At 40.1% G+C, this 23605-nt stretch overlaps 1 protein-coding gene across 4 annotated transcripts in view; it reads left to right on the top strand.

Annotated features, from left to right (window-relative positions):
- Positions 1–23605, top strand: part of KIF16B (kinesin family member 16B) — a 290601-nt gene that overhangs the window by 43774 nt on the left and 223222 nt on the right. For all 4 annotated transcript variants that reach the window (XR_006386154.1, XM_044263478.1, XM_044263477.1 and 1 more), the window contains exons 4-12: positions 2197–2313; positions 4550–4647; positions 5415–5524; positions 8188–8330; positions 10035–10203; positions 10391–10522; positions 11680–11855; positions 18372–18437; positions 21609–21668. Coding sequence is in view for 3 of the 4 variants with exons in the window: in XM_044263478.1 (XP_044119413.1) it covers positions 2197–2313; positions 4550–4647; positions 5415–5524; positions 8188–8330; positions 10035–10203; positions 10391–10522; positions 11680–11855; positions 18372–18437; positions 21609–21668 (1071 nt within the window). In the remaining variant the exon portion in view is untranslated. The remainder of the gene's footprint in view (positions 1–2196; positions 2314–4549; positions 4648–5414; positions 5525–8187; positions 8331–10034; positions 10204–10390; positions 10523–11679; positions 11856–18371; positions 18438–21608; positions 21669–23605) is intronic.

The following is a 23605-nucleotide window of genomic DNA, read 5'->3' as shown; positions in this document are numbered from 1 at the left end:
GCATCTCCAGACCTGCATATTCTAGGCCTGTTTTGCAGTAATGTCTACCATATCCCCCCACCCCCTACTTCCACACACTCTGGGCCCCCAAGTCTTTCAGAGAACTCAAGCCGAATGGAAAAATAGGTTATAGTAAAATGGTGGGTGGGATTTTAACCCCGGGAAAGTGTTTTACTTTGAAAAGGTTTGGGTTTGATTTAAATATATTTTCTATGACTTGGCTTTAGCCTCAGGTAAAGGTATTATAGAAGATCCTTCTCTTATTCTTTGGGAAGTTTATGTAAGGCTGTTCTTCCTATCCAGTGGCACCCTGTGACATGGTAAAAATGATAGATAACTTTTACCGTTTGTATAATCAGAATTGATGAAAAATTTAGAGTTTCTCCTCATATTTCATATACAGTGCTGAAAACTAACCTTGGATAGGTGGTCTGGACCTGTGAGTCTCCCTGGGATTCTGGGCTACTTCTTCACAGTTTATGGGAGGAAGTCCTTTCAGGGAGGGCTGGGGCTTTGTAGCTGATGTCAAGGATGTGAGAAGAGGCCACATAGTGATAAAGTTAGAAGCACAGTTTTGGGGGTCACAAGTGCCCAGGTGTAAATCCCAACTCTGCCACTCACTGTATATGCTCACTCATCTGACTTTTCCCCCTGAAGTGGGACCTAAGTGATGCTACCCATCTAGTAGCATTTTATGAGGACTAGTATGTGAACACAGTGTGATCTGCTGTCATTGTTGAGAGTTGAGTAAGTCAGGCAGAATTTGAGAGTAGGACTAGAAAACAGCGTCTCTTAAAGCTGAAATGGATACAAATGAACAGCATGAATGAGACCGGTCATTTTGGAAGTGACTCCATTGAAAGGACAGTTTGTAAATCTTTGACCAAGAAACAGAGAAAACAAAGTCCAAGCAAGATGGTGGCAAGATGGTGCCTGAAGAAAGCCAAAGTCTGGTTGGCTCTGCTATTATTTTGTCCTTGGATGCCAGGCTGTATTATTAGCAGGGATGGTTTACATGGAGCTGAGATCCAGAGGACTGGTATTCATTGGCCCTGTCTAGGGGGTGGCTGGAGGGCTTAGCTCCTGCAGGAGAGATCCTGGGTTTCAAGTTTATCTAATCTAGCATCACTCACAGAGACTGAACACTCCTGAGGGGTTGATGAGGCTCCCAGCTGGACTGTGGTGACCCCACAACATAGTGCCTCACCTGTTCCTGGCTCTGACAAGAACCTAATCATGCTGCCTCATGATGTTTCTTCAGCTGCTGATGCCCCTTGTTTTTGAAGCAGGGAGGTGTTTTATGTGGCCTTAGTGTGCTTATTGGTCCAAGAAGACAGGAGGCAGCTTGAAGGCTCGTGGGGTTTGGAAAAAGTTCTTGTTGGTTCCCTTCCCAACTCTGTGTACCTAGGATGGCCATGCATCTCCACTGGCCTCATTTACATCAGCTGTCTGGGTGAAGTATTTGTCCTTCACACTCTCTCATTCCCCAGAGTATCCCCCTTCAATTATGTGGTGTGACAGCCATGGACTTAGACCATTGTAGATGCAACCCCAAGGCCCCACACAGCTCATCTCCCTGCCCTCTCCAACCTGGGCAAACCTTCAAATAGGAAGAAGCATCTGGCCTCTGACACAGGGGAGCCCGACCATCCCAGCCTCATTCACACCCACTCACCCCTCAGCTCTCAGACAACCTTCTGAGACTGATTTTGATGGATAGCTGGGCCCTTAAAATGACGGCCTTGATTTGGCATGGTTTGAGCAGTAACTTCTGGCAGCTGTGATTTTCAGGTTTTGAGTATTTAGTTTCTGGAAGCTCTGATAGAATGAGTAACTCCATAAGTTTATTTAATTCTGAAATGGTAAATCATCATGCTTTAAAAATCATCTTTGCTTCTTAGACATGATTGTCATTTGGCCTTGTTTACACTTTTTTTATTTCAGGAATTTTTTGTTCAGTAGGAAAAAGGATGGGGTTGCTTTTTGCTTCCTTAAAAAGTTTCCTTTTGATTAAAAACTGGGGTATATACATATTCTGTTAATAGTTCTGTGATGATTTATTTATGTGGCGTAATCCTTATAAGACGAAAGTAACGTTCAAGAATATTGTCAACATTGAAGGGGCTTTTTATTAAAAATCCATGGTAATTGTGTCTTTTGTGTGTGTTTGTGTATCTGTGTTTTTTCTGCTTTCAGATTTTCAAAACCCTCGGCACAGATGTCGTGAAGTCTGCATTTGAAGGTTATAATGCTTGTGTCTTTGCATATGGGCAAACTGGATCGGGAAAGTCATACACTATGATGGGAAATTCTGTACGTTGTTTTACACTGTGGGAAGAAAATTACTCATTATCTCTCTTTGGACTGATAGAATTATCTCTTTTATCTACTTGGTCTGTACTAACTTGCTTTTCATGTTCTGATCATTCTTTAGCAATAAGATAAAACTCAGTAATAAGTTGGACTAAATTTCCTTTGAGAGATTTTAAATTAGAAATAGTTTTAAGCTTATAAGCATGAATAATGGATGCAAGTCTCAGTTCGTTTTCTGTTTTTAAAGGCTTTATAATCTTATCAAAAAAGTATGCTGGGCCCATAAGTAATTTATTCTTTTTTTCTGCCAACACAACAGTTTGAATAAAATTACTGAACTCCGTTCTTTTTAAAATTATTCAAAACATATTTTCCTCAAGAGAAATGTTAAAAAAAAATATCTCTGGTGGAAAGGTACTACATAACCTCAGCATATACATAAAAAGAGAATTACGCTGTTTACATAGAGTCTATATAGTTATGGAGTATGTGGGGTTTAGTAGTTATGCTATATAAACTAACAGACATTAAAGTTATGTTTGCCCCAAAATACAGAGGAGTAAAAATTAGACATTATTGCAGGTACTTTATCTCGTTCCGTGTTTTCTCCAGATCTAGATAGTGCTGGTGTGTTTTATTTATATCATAGTGAAAGCTCTCCTCATTGCTTGTCAGACCTATGACCTCTTCTAGCTGTGGAGGTTCCAGCCGGGAATCAAAGGGCTTCCTGCTGGCAGGCACAGTGGGTCTTAAATGCCAAAGGTTTGGTGGTTTACAGAAGTTGTGGTAGTGCATTTTTAAAAAAAGATGTTATTTTTATCTATTTGAGAGAGAACGAGCAGGGTGAGGGGCAGAGGGAGGAAGAGAAGCGAACTCCTCGCTGAGCAGGGAAACCAGGTGTGGGGCTCGATCCTGGGACCCCGGGATCATGACCTGAGCCAAAGGCAGATGCTTAACCAACTGAGCCACCCAGGTACCCCAGAATAGTAGTAGTGCATTAAAGGAGGGTGGGTCTTTCCAGATGGAAACATTTGAGTGCCTATGAGCTGGCTTTTAAATTCAGGCTTTTCCTTCACAGGAGAAATAGATAAATGCTGTGCTGTGAATTCTCAGTGCTGAACAGCATGGAAGAATACATGGGAGAGCAAGCCGTTAGTTTCAGGAGTTTCACATTTCTTTTTATCATTACTTTTCCCTTCCTAGTTTCCCACTGTGGCTTTGCAAAAAAAAAAAAAAAAAAAAAAGCCATCTCTAAAAATGAAATTTGCATGTTGATCTGCTAGTAGCTCTTTTACATTAAGTTAAACATTCTTAAAGCACTCCCAAATCACATCTGTTTTTCTCTGACCTTATAGTTAGTTGAGCACTGTTTGGGTCTTCCTTTTTTATTTTGTTTTTTTTAAAGGCACAACAACATAAAAAAAATGGCAAAACACCCTATTTTCCATGGTAAGAATTGGTACCAACTTAATGGTGTAAGGGAAAAAAGTTCTCTTAATGCTGTGATGGTGTTTTTTGTTTGGGGGAGGGTGGCATGTTGGGTGAAGGTAGGGAGGATCTTTGGAAGGAAACATGAAGCTCTGAAGTTTTGGTTTCCTAGCAAGAACACTTGGCCTCATCTTTAACATTGTTCTGGGTTCATCAGCTTGTCAGTGCCAGCTGACCCACGAATACTCCTGAAGATGCCCACGTCACAAAAGTCAACTTACATGACAATCTGTCTTGGAAGGCCGGAGCTGGGATCAGTGCATCAGGAGAGGGATAGGATACATGTTTTAATTTGGTCCTGTCACCTAAGGGTTAAGAAGATTACCAGCAACTTTGAGTGCTTACCAAGGTCTCATTGGTGTTTTTCTTTTCTGCTCAATGTATATTTCACCTTTGGTCATTTGACCCGATCAGATTTTCCACATTTATTCTATAGCTGTAGACCACCTTGTTGGAAAGTTTAAGGAATAGATCTATGTTTTCAAGTCAGGATTTAACTGATTGAGAGCTGATAATTGTATATTACTCTAGACCTAGCATATACAAGTTAGAAAGCTCTGTCCTCTCATTTCAGAGGCTAGGAAGCAGTCCTGAGGGGGTAAATGGTGTATTTGGGGCCCTGCGGTGGTAGGCTTGGGGTTGACGTGCAGGTCCCTTGAGTCTAAATCAACTCTGGCAAATTGCAGATTCAGCCATCAGTTGCTTTTATTTCAAGTGACAGCTGTGGCATTCTTCCTTCCCACTGCAGGGTGATTCTGGCTTAATACCTCGGATCTGTGAAGGGCTCTTCAGTCAGATAAATGAAACCACCAGATGGGATGAAGCGTCTTTTCGAACGGAAGTCAGGTAGGGCCCGTGGGCTGAGAAACTGTGTGTGTGAGCTTGGTTGGAGTTTCTCCCCAGGCACGAGGAGTAGATAAAGGATAAAGCCTTTGGATTCCTGAAGGCAGGAAGCATTTTCCCTCCTATACTACCACAGCTAGAAGCAAAGCTTAAAATATGTCTGTTTTCAGTGACTTTCTTGGGTGCAGTTTGGATTAGGATTTGGGGAGGCTAGCAGAAGTAATCCTGCTTGGTCAGAAACTCTGACATAGGATGTTTATCGCAAATAGAATGAATTTTTGACTTTTAAGTGTGTACCCCGTTCACTTGCCTTCTTCTTTTATCTGAATAAAGTTTGTTTTATTCTTTGTGTTTGTAGGATCACTGTACAGCTAATCTTTAAATAAATCTGGATGGTTGAGGTGTTTTGTTTTTTTTCCTCCTTGGAATTAAAACTTGGTGGGGAGTCAGTCTTCTCTTTGGTTTTGAGGACAGACATAGCAATTGGGGGTCCTTATGGCTGACTGACCTCTCAGTGGCTGTGTGGCCTTGGACAAGTTGTTTAAAAAAAACTCTGAACCTCTATTACCTCTTCTGTAAAATGGGATAATAGTAGTACTTGCCTCTGGGCTGTGTCATATGGATTAAATGAAAAAATCCACTTACTGTACTAAGCCTAGTACCTGATAAATAGCCACACCCATGAATATATGTTGCTGCTGTTATTGTTTTGTTGTTAAATTAATGTCTGAAATCATTTTACTGAGTTCAGTCCTATTTAAAATTTTTAGTTACTTGGAAATTTATAATGAACGTGTGAGAGATCTACTTAGGCGGAAGTCATCCAAAACCTTCAATCTAAGAGTCCGAGAGCATCCAAAAGAAGGACCATATGTTGAGGGTAAGAGTGACTATTTCACAGCTTTGTTCTTCTTGAGAATTTGTGTAAAAACAGTAGTTTCAGGGGAAAACACAAGATAATGGTGAGATGTGAAAAGTTTCTTTATCTTTGGCATTTTATTCTAGTAAAACTGACATGCTGTCACTACAGCTGTCATTAGTGTCATTAGTGTGAATTTATACTTCATTGGCCAGTCACTGGTTTCGTGGACTCGCCAGTAGATTTCCTCTGGCTCTCAGGAGAAGAACTCTCTGGAAATTTGTTTTCCAGTGTTCTCAGGCAGCATAAGCAGCCCTACAAGCTGTCTCTTCACGTGGCCTTGTGTCTCAGTGCTATGTTTTTACTGACCTTAAAGGTAACTTAGGAACATAACAAGATTCTAAGACTTCTTACCTTAATGGAAGAGCACTAATAGAGTTTCCTGTGCTGTGGTCCTCAGCATCTGTGTTGTGATAACACTGGCTGTGTTATAAGAAATGCTGGGCCAAGGGCTGGTCCTTGCTAAGTATTCACACATATAGGCTAGGTTTAAGGCTGTCTTGATAAATGCAGCTACTCAGCTAACTTGCAGAGGTGGCTGAGTTGTGGCTGACCATAGGAATCACACCCAGAAAGGTGGTTTCCTCTGGTTCTTGTCCTTCATCTGTGTCTCGTTGGAGACAGGGCTAAGAACTGGTCCTGGGCTTAAAAAGGTGTTCCTCGTTTGGTTGTCTTTTTCACCTAGTGATACCAAGTGTACTGACAGGACTCCATCGGCATTTTATTAAATTTCCAATTGAAATTTTGTATTTTATGCCCAAAGTACGTTGTGTAACTAGGCATTTGTTTTGTGGAGCGTGGAATAGCTATTATTGTTAATAGCTTTTAGGCAAACTGTGCCTTCATGCTTCCCTTTAATTGTCTTATCAGATGCTAAAACATATTATAAAGCTGGTTTATGAAAAGACAGAATACAGAATAATCAAACAGGGGAAAACATCCAGAATCTGATGTAGAGACTTAGGGGGATGTAGTTTCTAATAAATCTGATATTCACACATTGGAGGAATATTGGTTGTTAAGCTGCCTGGGAGGGGGAAAAAAAAAGAGTAAATTGGTACCATACTCCATTTCTATACCAGGAGAAATGGCAAATGGAACAAAAATTTTAATGTCAAAAGTGACATAGTAAAATGAGTATAAGGAACTATGGGTTAACTATTTTTCCAGAAATCTGGAGAAGGGAAGTCCTTTAAAAAATTTCACTTAAAACTCAGAAACCAAAACCAAAACAAAACAACTCAGAAAACCATGAAATAAGAGTATTAAATTTGGAATGGTAAAATAATAAGACTCGGCAGAAACACCATCAGCAAAGTGAAAGGACAACTTACAAATTGGGGAAAATCTTTTCAATCAAAGTTTCAGACAGAGGACTAATTTCCCTAATCTATAAAGAGATCCTATAACTAACTAACAGCAGAGTCAACAGCCAAGTAGAAAAATGAACACAGGATGTGGATAGACTGTTCACAGAAATGGAAATGCAGGTGGTTTTTAAATGGAGGGAAGAATGCTCATCTTCACTCATACTCAGAGAAAAACAGAACAAAACAAAACAGTCTTCAAGATAACATTTATTACCTATCCCTGGTAAGTACGCCTGATAAGACAGTGTTGGGAGACGGGCAGTCTCATATGTTGCTACTGCTGGGTGTAAATTGCCTTCTGTGGATGACAATTTTGCAATATCCATCAAAATTTCAAACGTGCTTGGACCTAGCACTTTGGCCCTTAAGAATTTACTCTGCAGAAATATTCACACATATTTGAAAAGACTTTTGTACAAGATTATTTGTAGTAGTGTTACTTGTAATTGGAAACAAAATGTAAACAACCATCTATGGTCTCAACAGGAGACTGGTTAAATTGGGTATGGTACCTGCATACAGTTGTTTGCTCTTCAGCCATATAAATGAGTGAGGAATCACCTTAACTGATAGAGAATATTCTTCAGTTTTTATGACATAGAAACAAGCAGGATGCAAAACAGTGTTTATGGTATGCTGCCATGTTTGAAAGGGGCAAGAAGATGGTTATATGTGTATGTATGGGTTATTTCTAGAAGGGTATGGATAAACTAATAACACTGGGTTACCTGACAGAAGGGAAGTGCGGAGCGAACTTAGGATAGGGGTCAGCGAGACCCTTTACACAGTATACCTTTTGTAGGCTTCGATTTTAGAACCATATGAATGTTCCCCAGAAATGAATAAAAAATGTTTTTAAAGAATTAAGAAGATGTTCTCTGGTTTGGCATGAAGGTAGTGTTTGTATTTACCTTGCTCTGACTGGTGCTCATGAGGTTAATGATAATAGCCAATACTTACCATACAGGTACGCGTTATTAGAGGCAACTGAGCTCAGTGAGGTTAATTGACTCACACGTAACCATGTAAGTCCACTAGTGGGTGGCAGATTGGGCTTTGATCCTAGCTGGTCCCAGCCCTTCAGTCCGTGTTATAAACTACCACAGCGTAGAACAAGTGGGATCTCTAAACAGGTCAACGGATCTGTTCAGTCATGTGTTCTGTCAGAGAGGTAAATTTCTTACTCTGTTTACTAGAGATTAGGCAGATTTCCTCAGCCCCCCCTCCACACTTTTTTATTTCCTTTTTCTCCAGATTTATCTAAACACTTAGTACAGAATTACGGTGATGTCGAAGAACTAATGGATGCAGGAAATATCAATCGAACCACAGCAGCGACTGGGATGAACGACGTCAGTAGCAGATCTCATGCCATCTTCACCATCAAGTTCACTCAGGTGAGGGCAGCTGCGGGGCCGGCTGGCTCCATCCCCGAGGTCTTTACCAGGTGATTAGCACCAGCTGAGGACCGATCATTGTTGAACCAGGAGCAGCAGCAGGCAAAGGTGACTGCCTGTCATCTCCTTGTTAATTAGAGTCGAACATGTGCTGTGTGCAGAGTCTCTCTGTGGTTACAGTCACAGTCGTTTGAAATGTCCAGATGTGTACCCTTAAGAAATACTTAGCAGGCTTCTACCCTGCTCTAGACATTAAAAAAACTTGCTTTGTGCATAATTAAGCAAAGTTTTCATTGTTCCGAGCTCTGTGGGAGATAATAGATTGCCAGGTCAGGCCAGCTGGGGGTCAAGGTGAGTAACTCGTTGTGGTACATTATCACTCCATGGCACTCACCCCACAGTGTTGAGTAGGATTATGAGAACGATATCAAAGGGCAACTGACATTTTTTAAGTGTTGATATAAGAACTCATTCTGATTAAGAGGTGGAGAGCATTTTGAATATGTGTGGAAATTATTGAGGGTAACTATTTTAAGACCTAAGCCAGTAAAACAGATGAATGCAAACGTGTACAGAGGGTCCTCGGGGCTTCCACATGTGTTAGGAGTTTGGGGATGTCCTGACCTATGTTAACCATTGAACATATCAGATACAAAAAGATAGTGTTTAATTAAGGAGGGGTCACAGAGCAAAGAAAATAAACAAAAAAATTCTCAAAGGTCAATCAGAACAAATCCCTTCACATCTTTACCTTTAGTTAGATCTTTGTTTTGTTTTTTAAAGATTTTAAAAAGATTCTGTTTTTGTTTTTTAAAGATTGATTTATGTATTTGACAGGGGCGGGGGCAGGGAGGGAGGAATGGGAGCAGCAGGTTCCCCGCTGAGCAGGGAGCCCTGAGTGGGGCCTGATCCCAAAACCCTGGGATCATGACCTGAGCCAAAGGCAATGCTTAACCCACTGAGACATGCAGGTGCCCAGGTCTTTGCTTTTTGATTTGCTGTAGTTTATTGGATTTTCTCCTTTCTGGTTAATGTAGATTAGGTTGTGCCATCCCTAGTTTGTAAGAGGCTTACATTTCTATCAAAATATATTAATTTCTTTTTGGCATTTTGGTTTAGACTGTTAAATGTAGGTTAAAAGTCTTAGGGAGCGTAAAATTTTGGTAGAATTCAGAATCAAAGAATACATTATTTAAGGTTTTCAGTTTTTTATAATTTGTGAAACAAGTTTTAACATTGAATAATCACCAAATTATCTTTTACATAACTCTCTAGATTTATCCCATTTTGGAGAGCCCTTGTGCTTGGAATGCTGAAGATTCTAGATGAGAACAAAGCTAGTTGTTTATTTCTTTTTTCTTTGCGAGTGCCCTCAGTGACTTGCGTCCTGTTCTGCCACAGTCAGACTCAATAGCCTTTGTTGGGAACGACCGAGTGATTGCAGTAATGGAACAGTTCTTCAGAGAGTTTAAGAACGACATATGGTAGACTTCTGTTGTATTCAGTTTCATCTGGAAGTTTCTGTAATCAGTGAGAAGGCCTATGAAATAACAAGATTAAAAAAACCCCAAAATGCAAAAAACGAAAAACAACCCTACCCTGAGAGATCACAGTGAGGAGTGGAGAATAATTAGGGTTTTTGTATCACAAACAACATCAGTGCTCTTTACACCCCTTCAATTTTGCTTTTATGTTTTGCTGCAGGCAAAATTTGATTCTGAAATGCCGTGTGAAACCGTGAGTAAGATCCACCTAGTCGATCTTGCTGGAAGTGAGCGCGCAGACGCCACTGGTGCCACTGGGGTCAGACTGAAGGAAGGGGGGAATATTAACAAATCCCTCGTCACTCTGGGAAATGTCATTTCTGCCTTAGGTGGGTTTTTGCTCGTCCCCTGCTGCCTCTTACTCTTCGCCATACTGTATTAGCATGAAGCAATCATGTTTAATGTTTGTGTTACAGAGCGAGTTTAAAGCCTTAAGGTTTTCTGAAGCCAAATTAGAGCGAAAAACATCACTAGTTTTTTTTTTTTTTTTCCTTTTTCTCTTTTTCTTCTGTGCAGCCGACTTATCTCAGGACGCGGCAAACCCTCTTGTGAAGAAGAAGCAAGTTTTTGTGCCTTACAGGGATTCTGTTTTGACTTGGTTGTTGAAAGATAGTCTTGGTGGGAACTCTAAAACCATCATGATCGCCAGTAAGGATTCCAGGTTCTTTTCCTCAGCATATAGTGTTTTATATGAACTAACTGTAGATGTTTAAGTTTCAAGTGTCTCTTTGGGAAATAGTACCTTTTTAAAAATTTTAAAAACAATAATTTTTCTATCTTGAAGAAAGTCACTGTAATCCCATCTACAATATCCTATTAGTAACTCTCCTTCCCATTTACTAGTTGGATAAACTTGCCGTGTGTTGTGTAAACTGGGATACTATGTGCAGAATGGCTCTCACCCTGTCTTTGCTCAAAGTATGGGATTGAAGCTTTTCACTTCATGAGCTCACAGAGAAAATCAGTACAGGAACATAAAGTGAAAATAACCCAACTTTTGTTTTTCTATTCTGAAGCAGTACATGTAGAATTTAAATGAGGAATTGAGAGGAAAAACAACAAGGTACATAAATAATGGTAGCAGTTCTAGATGTTGCTGCTACATTATCACTAACTGGAAGAAATGTAGCAGAAAGGAAAAATGGGCAAAGAGGAGAGAGTTGCCAGGGGGAGCTCAGAAACTTTTAACTCCACTTTTGCTTGCCCCTACTCCTCTTCCCTTCCTATGTTTGCATCTCTGCCACTCCCCAGGCCTTGTATAAATGCTGGAGCAAAGGGCTCTATCTTGGGTGTGTATCCTGGGTACAACTATCTAGTTTCCTGAGCCCTACAGGCTGTGGTGAGGGAGAGGGCAATTCACCAGACTTTAAGAGAAGAATACACTGACCTGCTGTCTGTTTGGAAAATGATCATGCTCTAGACTTTTACAGATGGTAGCCTTCACCAAAACCTTTAAAAGTATTTTAATTTCTATGTAATACTGAGATGTACAGGTAGTCTTGAAATCATCTTCCTGTGTCTTCAACAGAGAAACTCCTGAAGCACAGAGGAGTATATCTCATTTTAGAGTTGGTTGGATAGCTGGCTGATTCTAGACTTAAGGGGAGCAAAATGACATTTAATTTGGTATAGTGAGCACCTTTCCTATAAATCTTAGATAATTTTTAATATTCATTACTGTGGCAATGAATATTTAGTCTATCCAATGACCTGGGGTTAATCTGACTTTTAAATTACGAACCAACTTTGTGTTAAATGAAACACGGAGTGCTGGATAAATTATTTTTTGAATTCATTTTTCACAGCCATTTCACCTGCTGATGTCAATTACGGAGAAACCCTAAGTACTCTTCGCTATGCAAATAGAGCCAAAAACATCATCAACAAGCCTACTATTAATGAGGACGCCAACGTCAAACTCATCCGTGAGCTGCGTGCCGAAATAGCCAGACTGAAAACACTACTTGCTCAAGGGAATCAGGTTGGGTTTTTCTGAGATTTATGGATAATTTTCTTTGAGTAATGACATCTATTTCTAGATCTTAATGAGACAATTATCTCACTCGTTGTATTGATTTGAGTAAATAAGTGCTAAGTAAAGCTTTGAATGAGTTAGCCAGTCTCTCCTTTACATTGCCCTCCCATTGGCCTTTGCATTCATTATGGGCTCTGTGTGGAAGATTTTTATCCACTAAACCTGAAATGATTAACTATCTAATAGTTATCAATTATGGATGGAAATTTAGCATGCAATAGGATTAGCAGCATAATCTCCATTAGTGGAAGGAAATTGAGGTGCTTGGAGTAATATTTAAAATTCTACCCATGCATTTTATGACTTGAAAATGTATTTTAACAGAATGAAAGACTTGTTTGAGGACCTTTCTGAATCTATTTTGTATTGCCCATTACAGGGGTGGTTATGGTGTTACGGTGACATGTGTGACAAGCCTGCGACAGGCTGAGATGTTGTCTCTGAGGCCTCGCTTGATTGTCAAAATGGCCTTACTTCAGGATCTTTTGGGGTTCTAATGAAGGGGCTTTGTCCTTTGATTTTTTTCACAATGAACTTGCAAACCTACGTAGTATACACACAGAGTTACATTTTGAGATGAGTAGCATGAATTAGGTTCTGATAGGTTTTAGATGCTGTTGTGAAGAAAGGCCACCCTTGAAAGAAGACCAGGGATAGCTTTTTAAAATATTCAACTTAGAGTCAAGTTAGAAATAAACAGAGATTCGTTTCTTCTTATTTTCTTAACCCACATATGGATGCCTTAAGTGTATCATTAAAAAAATGCTTTTCTTTAAATATAGAGTGTTCTCTCTAGAACAGCTTTTCATTTAGGAATATATGGCCCTTGAAGCCCTTGACATAGTACAAGTGGTTTGGCCCCTGAAACCATCACCAGGATGAAAACCTCACTGAGTTTCCTGTGTCCTGAAATACACCTGGTGGTTCTTTCCTGTAAGATGGCAGATGACAGTTGAATAGGAATTGTTCATTGCACTTAGAAATATCTCCACGTATATTTTATGTTTTGACGTGGACCTTTCCAGGTGTGAAAGGCAGTTGCCAGAGTGAATGACCCAGATGTATGTGATGTTGTCAGGATCCTCTAACTTGTGACATTATAGTTGCTTTGATTTGCACACCGTGTTGTTGGGATCTTGTTTTCAGTGTTATTAAAACATTACCTATGTGAGGTGAACATTTAGGGGTGATGTGATAGGATCACCCAAACTATTATCTGTGAGGGAAAGTATTTGGAAAATTCTTGATGCAACTGGTACTCAATAGTTTACTGAGTTACGGGAATGAAGGGAAAAAAAAAAAGGAAGAACAACCTTTTTAAATTAAACTGAGGAAATCCTTGAAGGGAGCCTTATCATTTAGGAAAAAAACTTTAAGTTATTAAAACTTTACATATTCTATCTGAGGAATGTCTTCAGAGGTATTGTATGTGCCAGTGGCCTTTTATCTTTTTTCATGACCAATGGCTGCGGTATAATTAAAGGGGTATTTTTGTTGCTGTAGTTTTGAGGGTGAAGATGGAAGAGACAGTTAAGTCTATTTTAGAATGCATTGAAGATAAAATTCTTTGTTAAACTTAATACATTATAGTAAAAAGAGGAATCCCAATTTAAAATAATTTATTACACTATGAAACTAGAAATTGTTGTGAGACAATACAGGCTTATCCTAAATTAATTAAATTTGTGATGCTCAATAAAATAAGCAGGTGTTCTTAAGTGCCCATTAAAAAAATCTCTATAATTTTTTCTGATGACATTGCTCTATTCTGGTGATATTCCAAATGCTTCCATGGTTCACTGAATATTCACATCAAAGTTCCATTATTTGCTTACGGACAGCTAAATAAAAATCAGCTCCTCCTTTTAATAAGTTTATGTATTTGCCAGTGCCCAGGGTCATGTGCATCAGAGTTTCAAAAGTATAACGTAAATAAAGCACAAGAATCGAACATGTATTTGCTTCTCCTACTACACAGATAGAGATATATAGATTTAAGTAGTGATTTGTATATGCATACATATATAGGCGCTCTTTAATGAAGAATTGTGTATGTACGGGGAAATTACATATTATAAGTATCCAGATCAGTGAATTTTCGCAAGCTGGATCTGCCGTCTGACCTGCACCCATATGAAGGAACAGAACTTATCAGGACTCTGGAAGACCCCCTTGATGTCCCTCTTCCGGGTGCTACCTGCCATTTCCTTCAAGAGTAACCATTACCCTGACTTCTGAGGGTGTGGATTAGGTTTTACAGTCGCCTGTTTTTTTTTTATATAAATGGAATCGTGCAGTATATACTCCTTTGATCTCTCTTCCATTCTGTGTTGTGTTTGTGAGATTGATCATGTTGTTGCCCGTAATTGTGGATTGTTCATTGTCCCTTGTATGCTGAATTCCATCAGACATCTGTGTCCCAGCTCATTTCTCCCTTCTAATTCTGATGGGCATTGGGGGAGTTTCCTTTCTGGGGCTGTTAGTGCTGCTATTGAGTCTCTTCTCCGTGTCTTTTAGTGACGGTACAGATGCATTTTGACTAGGTTTATACCTAAGAGTGGAGTTGGTGGGTCAGAGGTGTAGTATTTGTTCAGTTTTAGCAAATACTGCCAGACAGTTTTCTAAAGATCCTCTACCAAGTTAGAGTCCACCGTCAATGTATGAAGGTGCCGCTCTGGTTGCTGCAGGTCCCCAGCCACACCAGTGGGATTGTCCATTTCTCCTTGTAACCATCCGATGGATGCAGAGTTGGGCTGCAGAAGGGTTTTAGTGTGCACTTCTCAGATGGTTAATGAAGTCAAGCGTTTTGATCGCTTGTCTTTTCAAGTATTCTCTTTTGTTACATTTAAAGCATATTTTCAGACTTCTGCTTTGAATCTGGCAAGAGAGAATGTCTGTGAACTCCTTTTCTCTTGAATGTATCTGGAGATGAGAAAATTAGACAATACAGGAATGAAATAAGCCAGAAAAGTCAGGAGGCAAAGAAAGACAAGAAGAGAAGATGGAAGTAGAATGGATTTCTCATTTGTATAGCTGGAGTCACAGAGAAACTTTAAATGATAGCTGGATAATAAAAATATCACCATGTGCAAACTTTTAAGATGGACACATCTCTGAGAGGGCCACATAGTTAGAACTGTTACATGATGTTTGTAAGACCGAGCACAGGCCCACTAGGTAATTCAAAGGGGAAAGAAGGAGGTACAAAAACTGCATTATGTTGTTATATTTTATGTAATGTATACATAAAAAAGGCACTTTATTATAGCAAAGAATGCAATTCATAATTAAAATCAAACATGATGTCAGCTTTTATAAAGGAAAAAACCCCACAACAACACTATAGGAAATAGTAGTAGACAAAGCTAAAAACATTTGCCACAGGGAACCATAACTCCTCTTTCTCATTTCATGAGAGCTCGTATAGACCAAGCTAAGGAACAACACAGCATATTTATATGACACCATGAAAATTTGCTCTAATCAGTGCAAACCAGGAAGTAAGATTGCCAACTTGTACACTTTCTTTATTATGAAAACAGCTTCTATTAAAAAAGATAAGATGGGGCACATGGGTGGCTCAGTCTGTTGTGTCCGCCTTTGGCTCAGGTAATGATCCCGGCATCCCTGCTCAGCGGGGAGCCTGCTTCTCCCTCTGCTCCCCCAACCCCCCTGCCATATGTGCTTGCTCATTCTCTCTCTCTCTCTCTCTCAAATAAATTAAATATTGAAAAAAGATAAAGGATCACAAGCTGATAGAAAAGTGAACAGAGGATATGAGCACAGTTCACAGAAAAAAGTTTCAGATGGTTCCTAATCTATGAAAATATGCTCAACGTCCCTTAAAATACAGTAAATGCAAATACTAAGAATAGTGAAATGAATATATATACAAAAATGGGCACACTGACAAATAGTCATTAAGCTGTATATTTTGCTGCATGTAAATTATACCTCAGAATTCTTAAAAAACCTGTCAGATGGGCACAGCTCCGCAGTGCTTGACTGCAGAGTACGTTGGCAAGGGCAGGAGGCAGCAGGTGCTGGTCCACGTGGTTAGTAGCGTTGATACTGCTGCATTTTTGATGTAGTGTAATTGATTTAACGCATGAACTTATTCTGAGTATTATTTAATCCCGAACATTTTTCTTCTAAATGGGCACCCTGCAAAGAGTAGTTTAATTGAAAATGGTTTAGTTTTACCCAAAGTTTCTTTTAAAAGGACTGAGGTCAGGTTTCCAAAAGGTGTGACAGTCATGATAGCCTGTGTGCTTGTGTTCAGTCTGATTATCTGCTGAGTAGTCGGTGCGGTAGGAATGTTTCAGCTTTGAGTAGAGAGGAAAGATAGGCCAAGAGTGGAGTCTGTAAAATTAGCCATGTTATAAAGGGGTTGCTGATTGTTTTGAAAATTGTCAAGCATATATAAACAGTGCTGTCATAATCATGCCCACCATTTGCCTTTCTTCACTGGCACCTCTTTGTTGAGTACCATCTGGGTGCAAGACAGCGTGCTAGGTGCTGCCTCGATGTGCTGTCATCATGGTTAGCCGAACTCCTCTGCCTTCACTAAGGAATAAGTTGCTTTACTAATGGTTAACTTGCTGGCTTTATTCTCTCTAATCTGGAAAACGTGGGATGCCAGCTTTAGAACGGGGCAACATCTCTGATGATAAAAATGACCCTTCTAGAAGATTTGCATCAGGATTAGGACAGACTGTACATAAACTGTAAGTGTGTGCGGGAAGCCATAATTTTGGGTTTCCCTGAGTGTAGTGACTGGTAACTGGGTTTGTCTCTTGTGGACCTCAGGGTGGAGACCTCTGCAAGAGATGTTGCCTCTTTGGGGTGTGGGGTGTCTAAGCCAAGGTGAGCCCCCCAGTCTGCAGGTTTGAGTCTCAGCCCTTCGAGAGGGCCAAAGACAATAGCTCCTGACAGCTGTGAGGACAGTTGCAGAGACTTCATGAGGACCTTGCCATCCTGTCGTTAGCTCTGCTGTCTGCTGAGGACACAGAGGCCAAGTGTGGCCCCTGGTAGTCTTGTTAGCCTGAATGTTGAATGAAGCCCCAAAAGATCACCTTGCGGCTGTTGCATTCATTTGAATAGAAATTGAGAAGTAAATAATAATGAAAAAATTCTATAGTCTCTTAAGAGGACAACTTGGCAATTAAAAAGAAAATCATACATATAAATGACTCACAAATTCCCTTCGAGGAATTTATCGATACAGCTATGTATAAGGTAGGCAACTGGTATAGGATAGTCATTTATAGCATTGCTGGTAAAACAGAAGATTAGAAAAAATCCTGCATTTTCATTAAGAGGGAAGTACTAACATAAATTATGGAATATCCATATTGTGGAATATTGCACAGTGTGTTGGAATTAATGAAGTGGATTTATTTGCACTGAATTTTCTCCAAGATATATTGTTGAGTGAAAATGGCACTATTCAGAATAGTATTCATGCTGTTTGTTTAAAAAACAACGAAAATATGCTTGCATACGACTGAAAAATTGCAGGTTTAGCTAGCATATTGGCTAAGACTGGTTGCCTGTAGGATGGGGAGGGAGGAAGACCCTTTTTTTTTTTTTGAGTCTAGTTGACATAGTGTTACATTAGTTTCAGCTGTACAACAGAGTGATTCAGCTTCTCTACATGCTATGCTCACCACAAGTGTAGCTACCATCTGTCACCATACAATGCTGTTACATTGTTGACTGTGTGCTCTCATCTCTACCTTTTCTGTGACCCCTTTCTTTTATTTCTGATGACATCCTAGGGAGTACTAGGTCCCTGCCTCTCAGATTATGAGTTCCCAAACACAGTCAGAGCCCCTGTGTGTCCCACCTGGCTCCCTTTGCTTCTCCTGCTCTGACTGACTTGTCCCACTTCTAGCCTGATTTTGGTGTTTATCATTCTTATGTCAATCTTTATACCTTTGCAACATAGATTAAAAAAAAAATGGGTACATAGATTGTGGTGTAGCCATACCGTATATGGAGTGTAACCCAGCAGTGAAAATAAATGAGTTTCATTTGCATGTATCAAGGTGGGTAAATCTCAGAAGCCGGGGGTTGAGCAAGATTTATGCTTCTTTTTGAATTTTTACATTGTGCATGTTTATAACAGATGAATGCTTTCAGATCTAGGGATTTAGGTTGTGTTTGATTTTGGCAAAATGTCAGTATGTTACATGTTTGTCTTTTTCCTTTGCTTTACTGATTTGTATTGCAAATATAGGTTTGCTAGGATGCCATGGTTTTGAATATTATGAGATATGTACCCCATCAATTGAAGACATAGTGATAACTGACACTTTTTAGGGGGTGTGGGACAAGACATTTTACCACTGCTTAATAGTTTATATAGTACTTTTTGATAATTATCAATCATGGAAAAATCTTTCCTGCAGATAATTGTTGTTTACTAATTGCTGTTCTCATTTATGGCTTAAATTGTAGATTGCCCTCTTAGACTCTCCCACAGCCTTAAGTATGGAGGAAAAACTTCAGCAGAATGAAGCAAGAGTAAGTGATACCTCAAGTTGTTTTTTTAAATCCTGACTTTTGCTATTATTTTAAGTGTGTTTTTTGGTACTTGCTGTCCAAAACTCATTTTCCTTCTTCATTTCACTTAACCTTTCCTCTGCCACACCCCACTTTTAAAGAAGCAGGTGGCTCAGTCAGTTAAATGTCTGACTTCAGCTCAGGTTGTGAGATCTCAGCGACCTGGGATCGAGCCGGACCCCTGCCTGCTCCGTGCTCAGCAGAGAGTCTGCTTCTCCCTCTGCCCCTCCCTGCCCCTTGTGTGCTCTCTCTCTCAAATAAGCAAAATATTAAAAAAAATATAAAGAAGCACCATAGTTGACTTTTTATATATCTTATCACATTCTCTGTGACTTAATAAATGTTTTGTACAGATAGTTAACTGCAATTGAAATTCACTTGCAGGCAGTGCTGATGAAGCCACAAGGCTTCTGGGTCCTTCAGAGCAGATGGAGGTGGGGGGGTGGGGAGTGACTAGGGCGAGGGAGGCCATGTTCAGCATTCATGAGGCACCGGTAGTCCCCACAGCTTCACCATAGCTGAAGCATGACCCCTGTTTAGGGTTTTTTTTTTTTTTTTAAATCATTCTTTTACTTTGTTTCTGGTGGGAAGTGCGGCCCTTGGAGAATCTCTGAATGGTCCTGATAGATGCTTACTTCCCCTCAAGCTAGTGAGAGCTGAAGCAGGAAGAGTGACTGGCAGGGAGTGACTGGCAGAGAGGGCAGCTCTGGAGATGCTGTGGCCCTTGACGTTTCATGGCTGACCTGGTTCTATCCTATTTTTGTTTTTGTTTTTGTTTTTTAAAAAAACATACTCCTCCATGGAAAGAAAAACAGGCATTGAGAACATTTTTGGAGATTGGAATTTGTTTACTATGCTGAATGGTTAAAATAGATTGAGAAAGAAAATTGGATTCTGTTGGTAAGCTCTTCAAGACTACACAATATTGAAAATATAAATTGGGTTGTAGTTAGGAACTTGTTGACATTTCCCTAGATAATTATGCTGATGAATTTGCTGATAATAGCATTAGTAAAAACATTAGTTTCTTAATTCCTGTTTTTCTCATGAAATTTTATATTTTAGTACTCAAATTCTAATTTTGAGTGCTTTGAAATGTCCTGATATAGTCTTAAATTGTTTCTTAATAATCGTTTTCAGGAGTACCTAGCAAGTTAATAGAAACCAATAAACATTTTAATTTAAATGTGTTACACATGCTGTGACAGAAATGACTACCTATCTTGTTCATAACAATTTGTAACTTTTAATCTAGTTTTTTGCTGACCTTTTACAATTGTTTGCTATCTGCTTGGCCATAAATCTTATCACCTGATCATTTGTTAGAGGTGGTATCCCACTTCTGTCTGTTTTATAAATGAAGATTATTTGCTTTAAATTTAATAGTAAAATCAACTCAAGGCATACTTAACAATTTGTTTAAAGCTAGAATTATTTGATTGAATTTGAAAAGGATTGATTAGGCCTGTTGTTTCTTCAGGGAGAACATACCTGCTGGTGAAATGCAGAAGCATTTACTGTTGAATGCTGTGTTTCTTAGATAAATTGCCAGTGAGAATCTGTTAACTGATTATTATCATAAATTGGTAAATTCCATACTCTAATCTTTTCTTCTCCTCTAGGGAAAGAAGGCATAAAACTATTCCCTCTCTGAAAGCTTCTCCCAAACAAACCCTTATAGCCATGTGGCTTTAACGCTATCATTAGGGACTGAGGTTGGCGTCGCGCAGGGGATGAGAGACCGGAGCATGCATGCAGCCCCAGGCAGCGAAGACAGTCTTCGCAGACCAGTAAAAACACGCAAAAACCAAAGCTAGAGAGGGTTGGTCCTGTGTGTTGTATTAATTTATTTTTAACCAAGAAGATGATGGATTTTCACTGTGCTTACTAGTAAAAATGAGAAGATAATGATTTTAACTTAGTCCAGTCCTGTGTGGGGGTGAATGGAGTAAAGTGAATGGCCCCTGAACGATGGGATATAGGTGGGTTAGGTATGTTTTGGTTTTGCTCTTGGGGAAACCATTGCTCCGGTTTCTTCGCCTCCTGTCAGTCACAAAGGCTTTCTGTCAGGGAGGTTTCTGACATGAATGCCCTTTCTAGTGGCCTGTGGGCAGGGGCTTCCCTCGGAAGAGAGTGTGCAGCAAGAGTATTAGGCAGGCACTTTGGCCTGGTTAAGTAAGCCACCTCCTCAGTGGGAAGAGCAGTAAGTTCAGGTGGGACAAGAGTGCGGAAGCGGCAGAGGTGTTAAATTAGGAGAAAGGCTTTCAAAGGACAGAGTGTCTTCTGTATAATCGTGTCATATCTCCCCCCCCCCCGCCCACCAGTTACTCTGTTTTAGCTTCAGGGATATTCTTTTTTACGGGACACATTCTGTTTTTTCTACCTCTCAGTCAGGGACTGTATCACTGGGTTACTTACTAGAATCACGTACTGGACCATTTAAAAAGTTTTATGGAACCAGCAGAATATTTTCATTAAATTTTAGAAGTAATTTCCAACTGTGCTGTGTTCAAAAATTGTGGATGCTTTCTCCCCTGAGTTATAGCAGACTGGGAAGAAGCTGATTTTTATCAAAAGATTTTTGCTTTTGCTAAAAGAGTTAATTAAAAAGCTTTTTTTTTTTAAAGATAGAATGAGATTTATAAACCCTATTAATTAGCTAAAAAAGCAGATTATCTCTTAAAGAAAACTGCAGCACCTAGGGTGATTTAATCACCACATCTAATTAGAAAGAAACATAAATCACTATTTTTTAGACCCTAAAGTATAATCAGGAAAAAAGTAACTGATTTAATGGGACATTGTCATCCTTAAACTTGTCATTTTCAGTTAATATCCAAGGAAGCAGCTTTTATTTAAGTATACCAGGAAAAAGAGTGTTGTAAAACTCTAGGCAACTTGACAAATTTTTTTTTCCTGTTCTTTTCTTTGCCTTAATGTAGGTGTAGGACAAGATTAGCTTGTTTGATTTATCTTTGGTGATAGTTCTTTCACAGATTGAAATTGCTATCTAATTAAAAAAATATATCGTACAACCTTCGATAAGTTCTAAGAGTTTGGAAACTTTCTAGAAGAAAATCACAGTAAGTTTCTTATGGAATAGTCAGTCACACATGTCTGTTTTTCCTTTAGGTTCAAGAATTGACCAAGGAATGGACAAATAAGTGGAATGAAACCCAAAATATTTTGAAAGTAAGGACTGTAACACGGTGCCTTAATCTTACTCTCTGGGCTCAAATAGGTAAAACGTTTTTTCTTTCTCAGATATGGCTGTTATGTGCTTTGCTTAAGGTAAGATCAGTGACTTTGGGGGATTGGGTTTCTGGTTTGATTTTGAAGACAAGTTTTTTGATTCTTAACTCAGCACATATTAAACTCCCCTTAATATTCAAGGGCATCCTTAATTTTCAGGGGCATCCTTCCTGCCTTTGTTAAACCCAATGTAAGAGCGGGGGCGAGTTAGTTCTGTGTCTGACAACTCTGAGAGGGGTCAGCAGTGGACTGTGTTCAGTTCTCCATGTGCCGTTTAGGTGGCCTGGCCTGCTCTGGGGCTGAAAAGACTTTCTGGTGAGGTGGGAGGTTGGGCAGTGCTGCTCCGCGTGGGTGGGTTGTGGTGTCTGAGAGCTGACACTTCCGGGAACAGAAAGCACGGCCCTGAGTGAGGGTTTCGCGGCCCACTTTTTCTTTTCTCCCCTCCTGGTTCTGATGATAGGGTCATATTATTTTGAGGTACTTCCTTCTTATTTCCTGTGTCAAGAGATTTTTGTGTGGAAAACGGAGCCAGGACCTCACTCACATTTCAGGGTAGTCGGGTGTGGAATTACGCCCCGCCACAAGACGTGGGTAGTTTTCCCCTGCAGCGGCATCAGCTCTCAGAAGCAGTGCCACCACCCCTGACTGTGAAGCCCACGTTGTTTGACCTTTCATGGCACGGTGTACACTTTGCTCAGTAAATCTGGTGAGAGAGAGGAAGGAAATCTGTTCCATTTGAGGAAGAGAGAAACCAAATGGTTAGCTCTGAAAATCACTGTGTGTGCCAGTCCGCACAGGCAGCAGCGCAGCAGTACCGTGAAGACTCGGGCCTCTCCCTTCTGTGTCAGCCCTGGTCCCTGGAGAAGGGGTTCTATGGCAGCTGCGTGGAGGAATCCAGCCTGAGAGCCCCCACAATGGACCCCTCCGCTCCTTTTTTACGTTTTTTCCTCCTGTGGTGATCCTGGGCCCTGAAGTTAAGTCGTCCTGCCCTTCCAATTCCATTATTCATAAATCTGTTTATTTTTATAGTTTTATAACTTTTCAGATGAGAAGAGTGGAAATGTGAGGTGTGCTAGGTGTTAAAGGTTACGAGGAAGGCTGATAATATTTCACATTTTTCCATCTCTTGCTCTTATAAGCCCGTTTTGGATTTCTCTGCTGGTATTTGTGTTTTAAATCTGTAGTGGTTTTCTGCTCACGTTTGATATTTTAAGAGCTGTCTTATTGGAAGACAGTGCCTGAAGCCTGAGGTTAAAAAAAAAAAAAAAAAAGGCAGCTACTCAAATGCTGTATTTGAAAACATGCTTTGGAAATCGATGAGGAAAGGGCTTGTTATCCGATGAGTTTGTATCTGTGTGGTTTATGAAATCCCTTCCCATGTTTCTGTTGTCAGACTGTTCCCTCAGTCAGCTTTTGCTCCAGTAATGCTGTATAGAACTCACTCCAACCCAGTGACTTAAAACAGCATTTTCTCTCATGCGTGTGCAGGTTGGCTGGGGGTTGGCTGGGCTTGGGTCCAGGCTGTGGGTGGGTTCGGGGTCTGCTCCACATGTTTCTCAGCCTCTTGGACCAGCTGTTGTCCAGGGCTTACTCTTCTCATGGTCTTGGCTAAGGTACAGGCAGGCAGGCCTAGTTGTACAAGCACATTTCAAGTTTCTGTTCGCACCGTGCCTGCTAGCTTCATGTTGGCCGAAGCAGGTTCCTTGTCTGAACTGAAAATCAAGAGGGCTTAAAGAAGTACACGTCACTCACAATAAAATGATGCCAGCAGTGTAATTGTGCAACCTGCTTTGAGATCAGTGGTTCAATTTACACACGCCCACGTTAAAAGGTGAGCCTTCAAATTCTGGGAACTTGGTCTTCTAGAGAATTTGCAC

Source organism: Neovison vison, chromosome 8, assembly GCF_020171115.1.
Source record: "Neovison vison isolate M4711 chromosome 8, ASM_NN_V1, whole genome shotgun sequence".
Classification (NCBI taxonomy): domain Eukaryota; kingdom Metazoa; phylum Chordata; class Mammalia; order Carnivora; family Mustelidae; genus Neogale; species Neogale vison.
The sequence above is the reverse complement of the archived record's forward strand: the minus strand, read 5'-3'. Positions and strand labels throughout refer to the sequence as shown.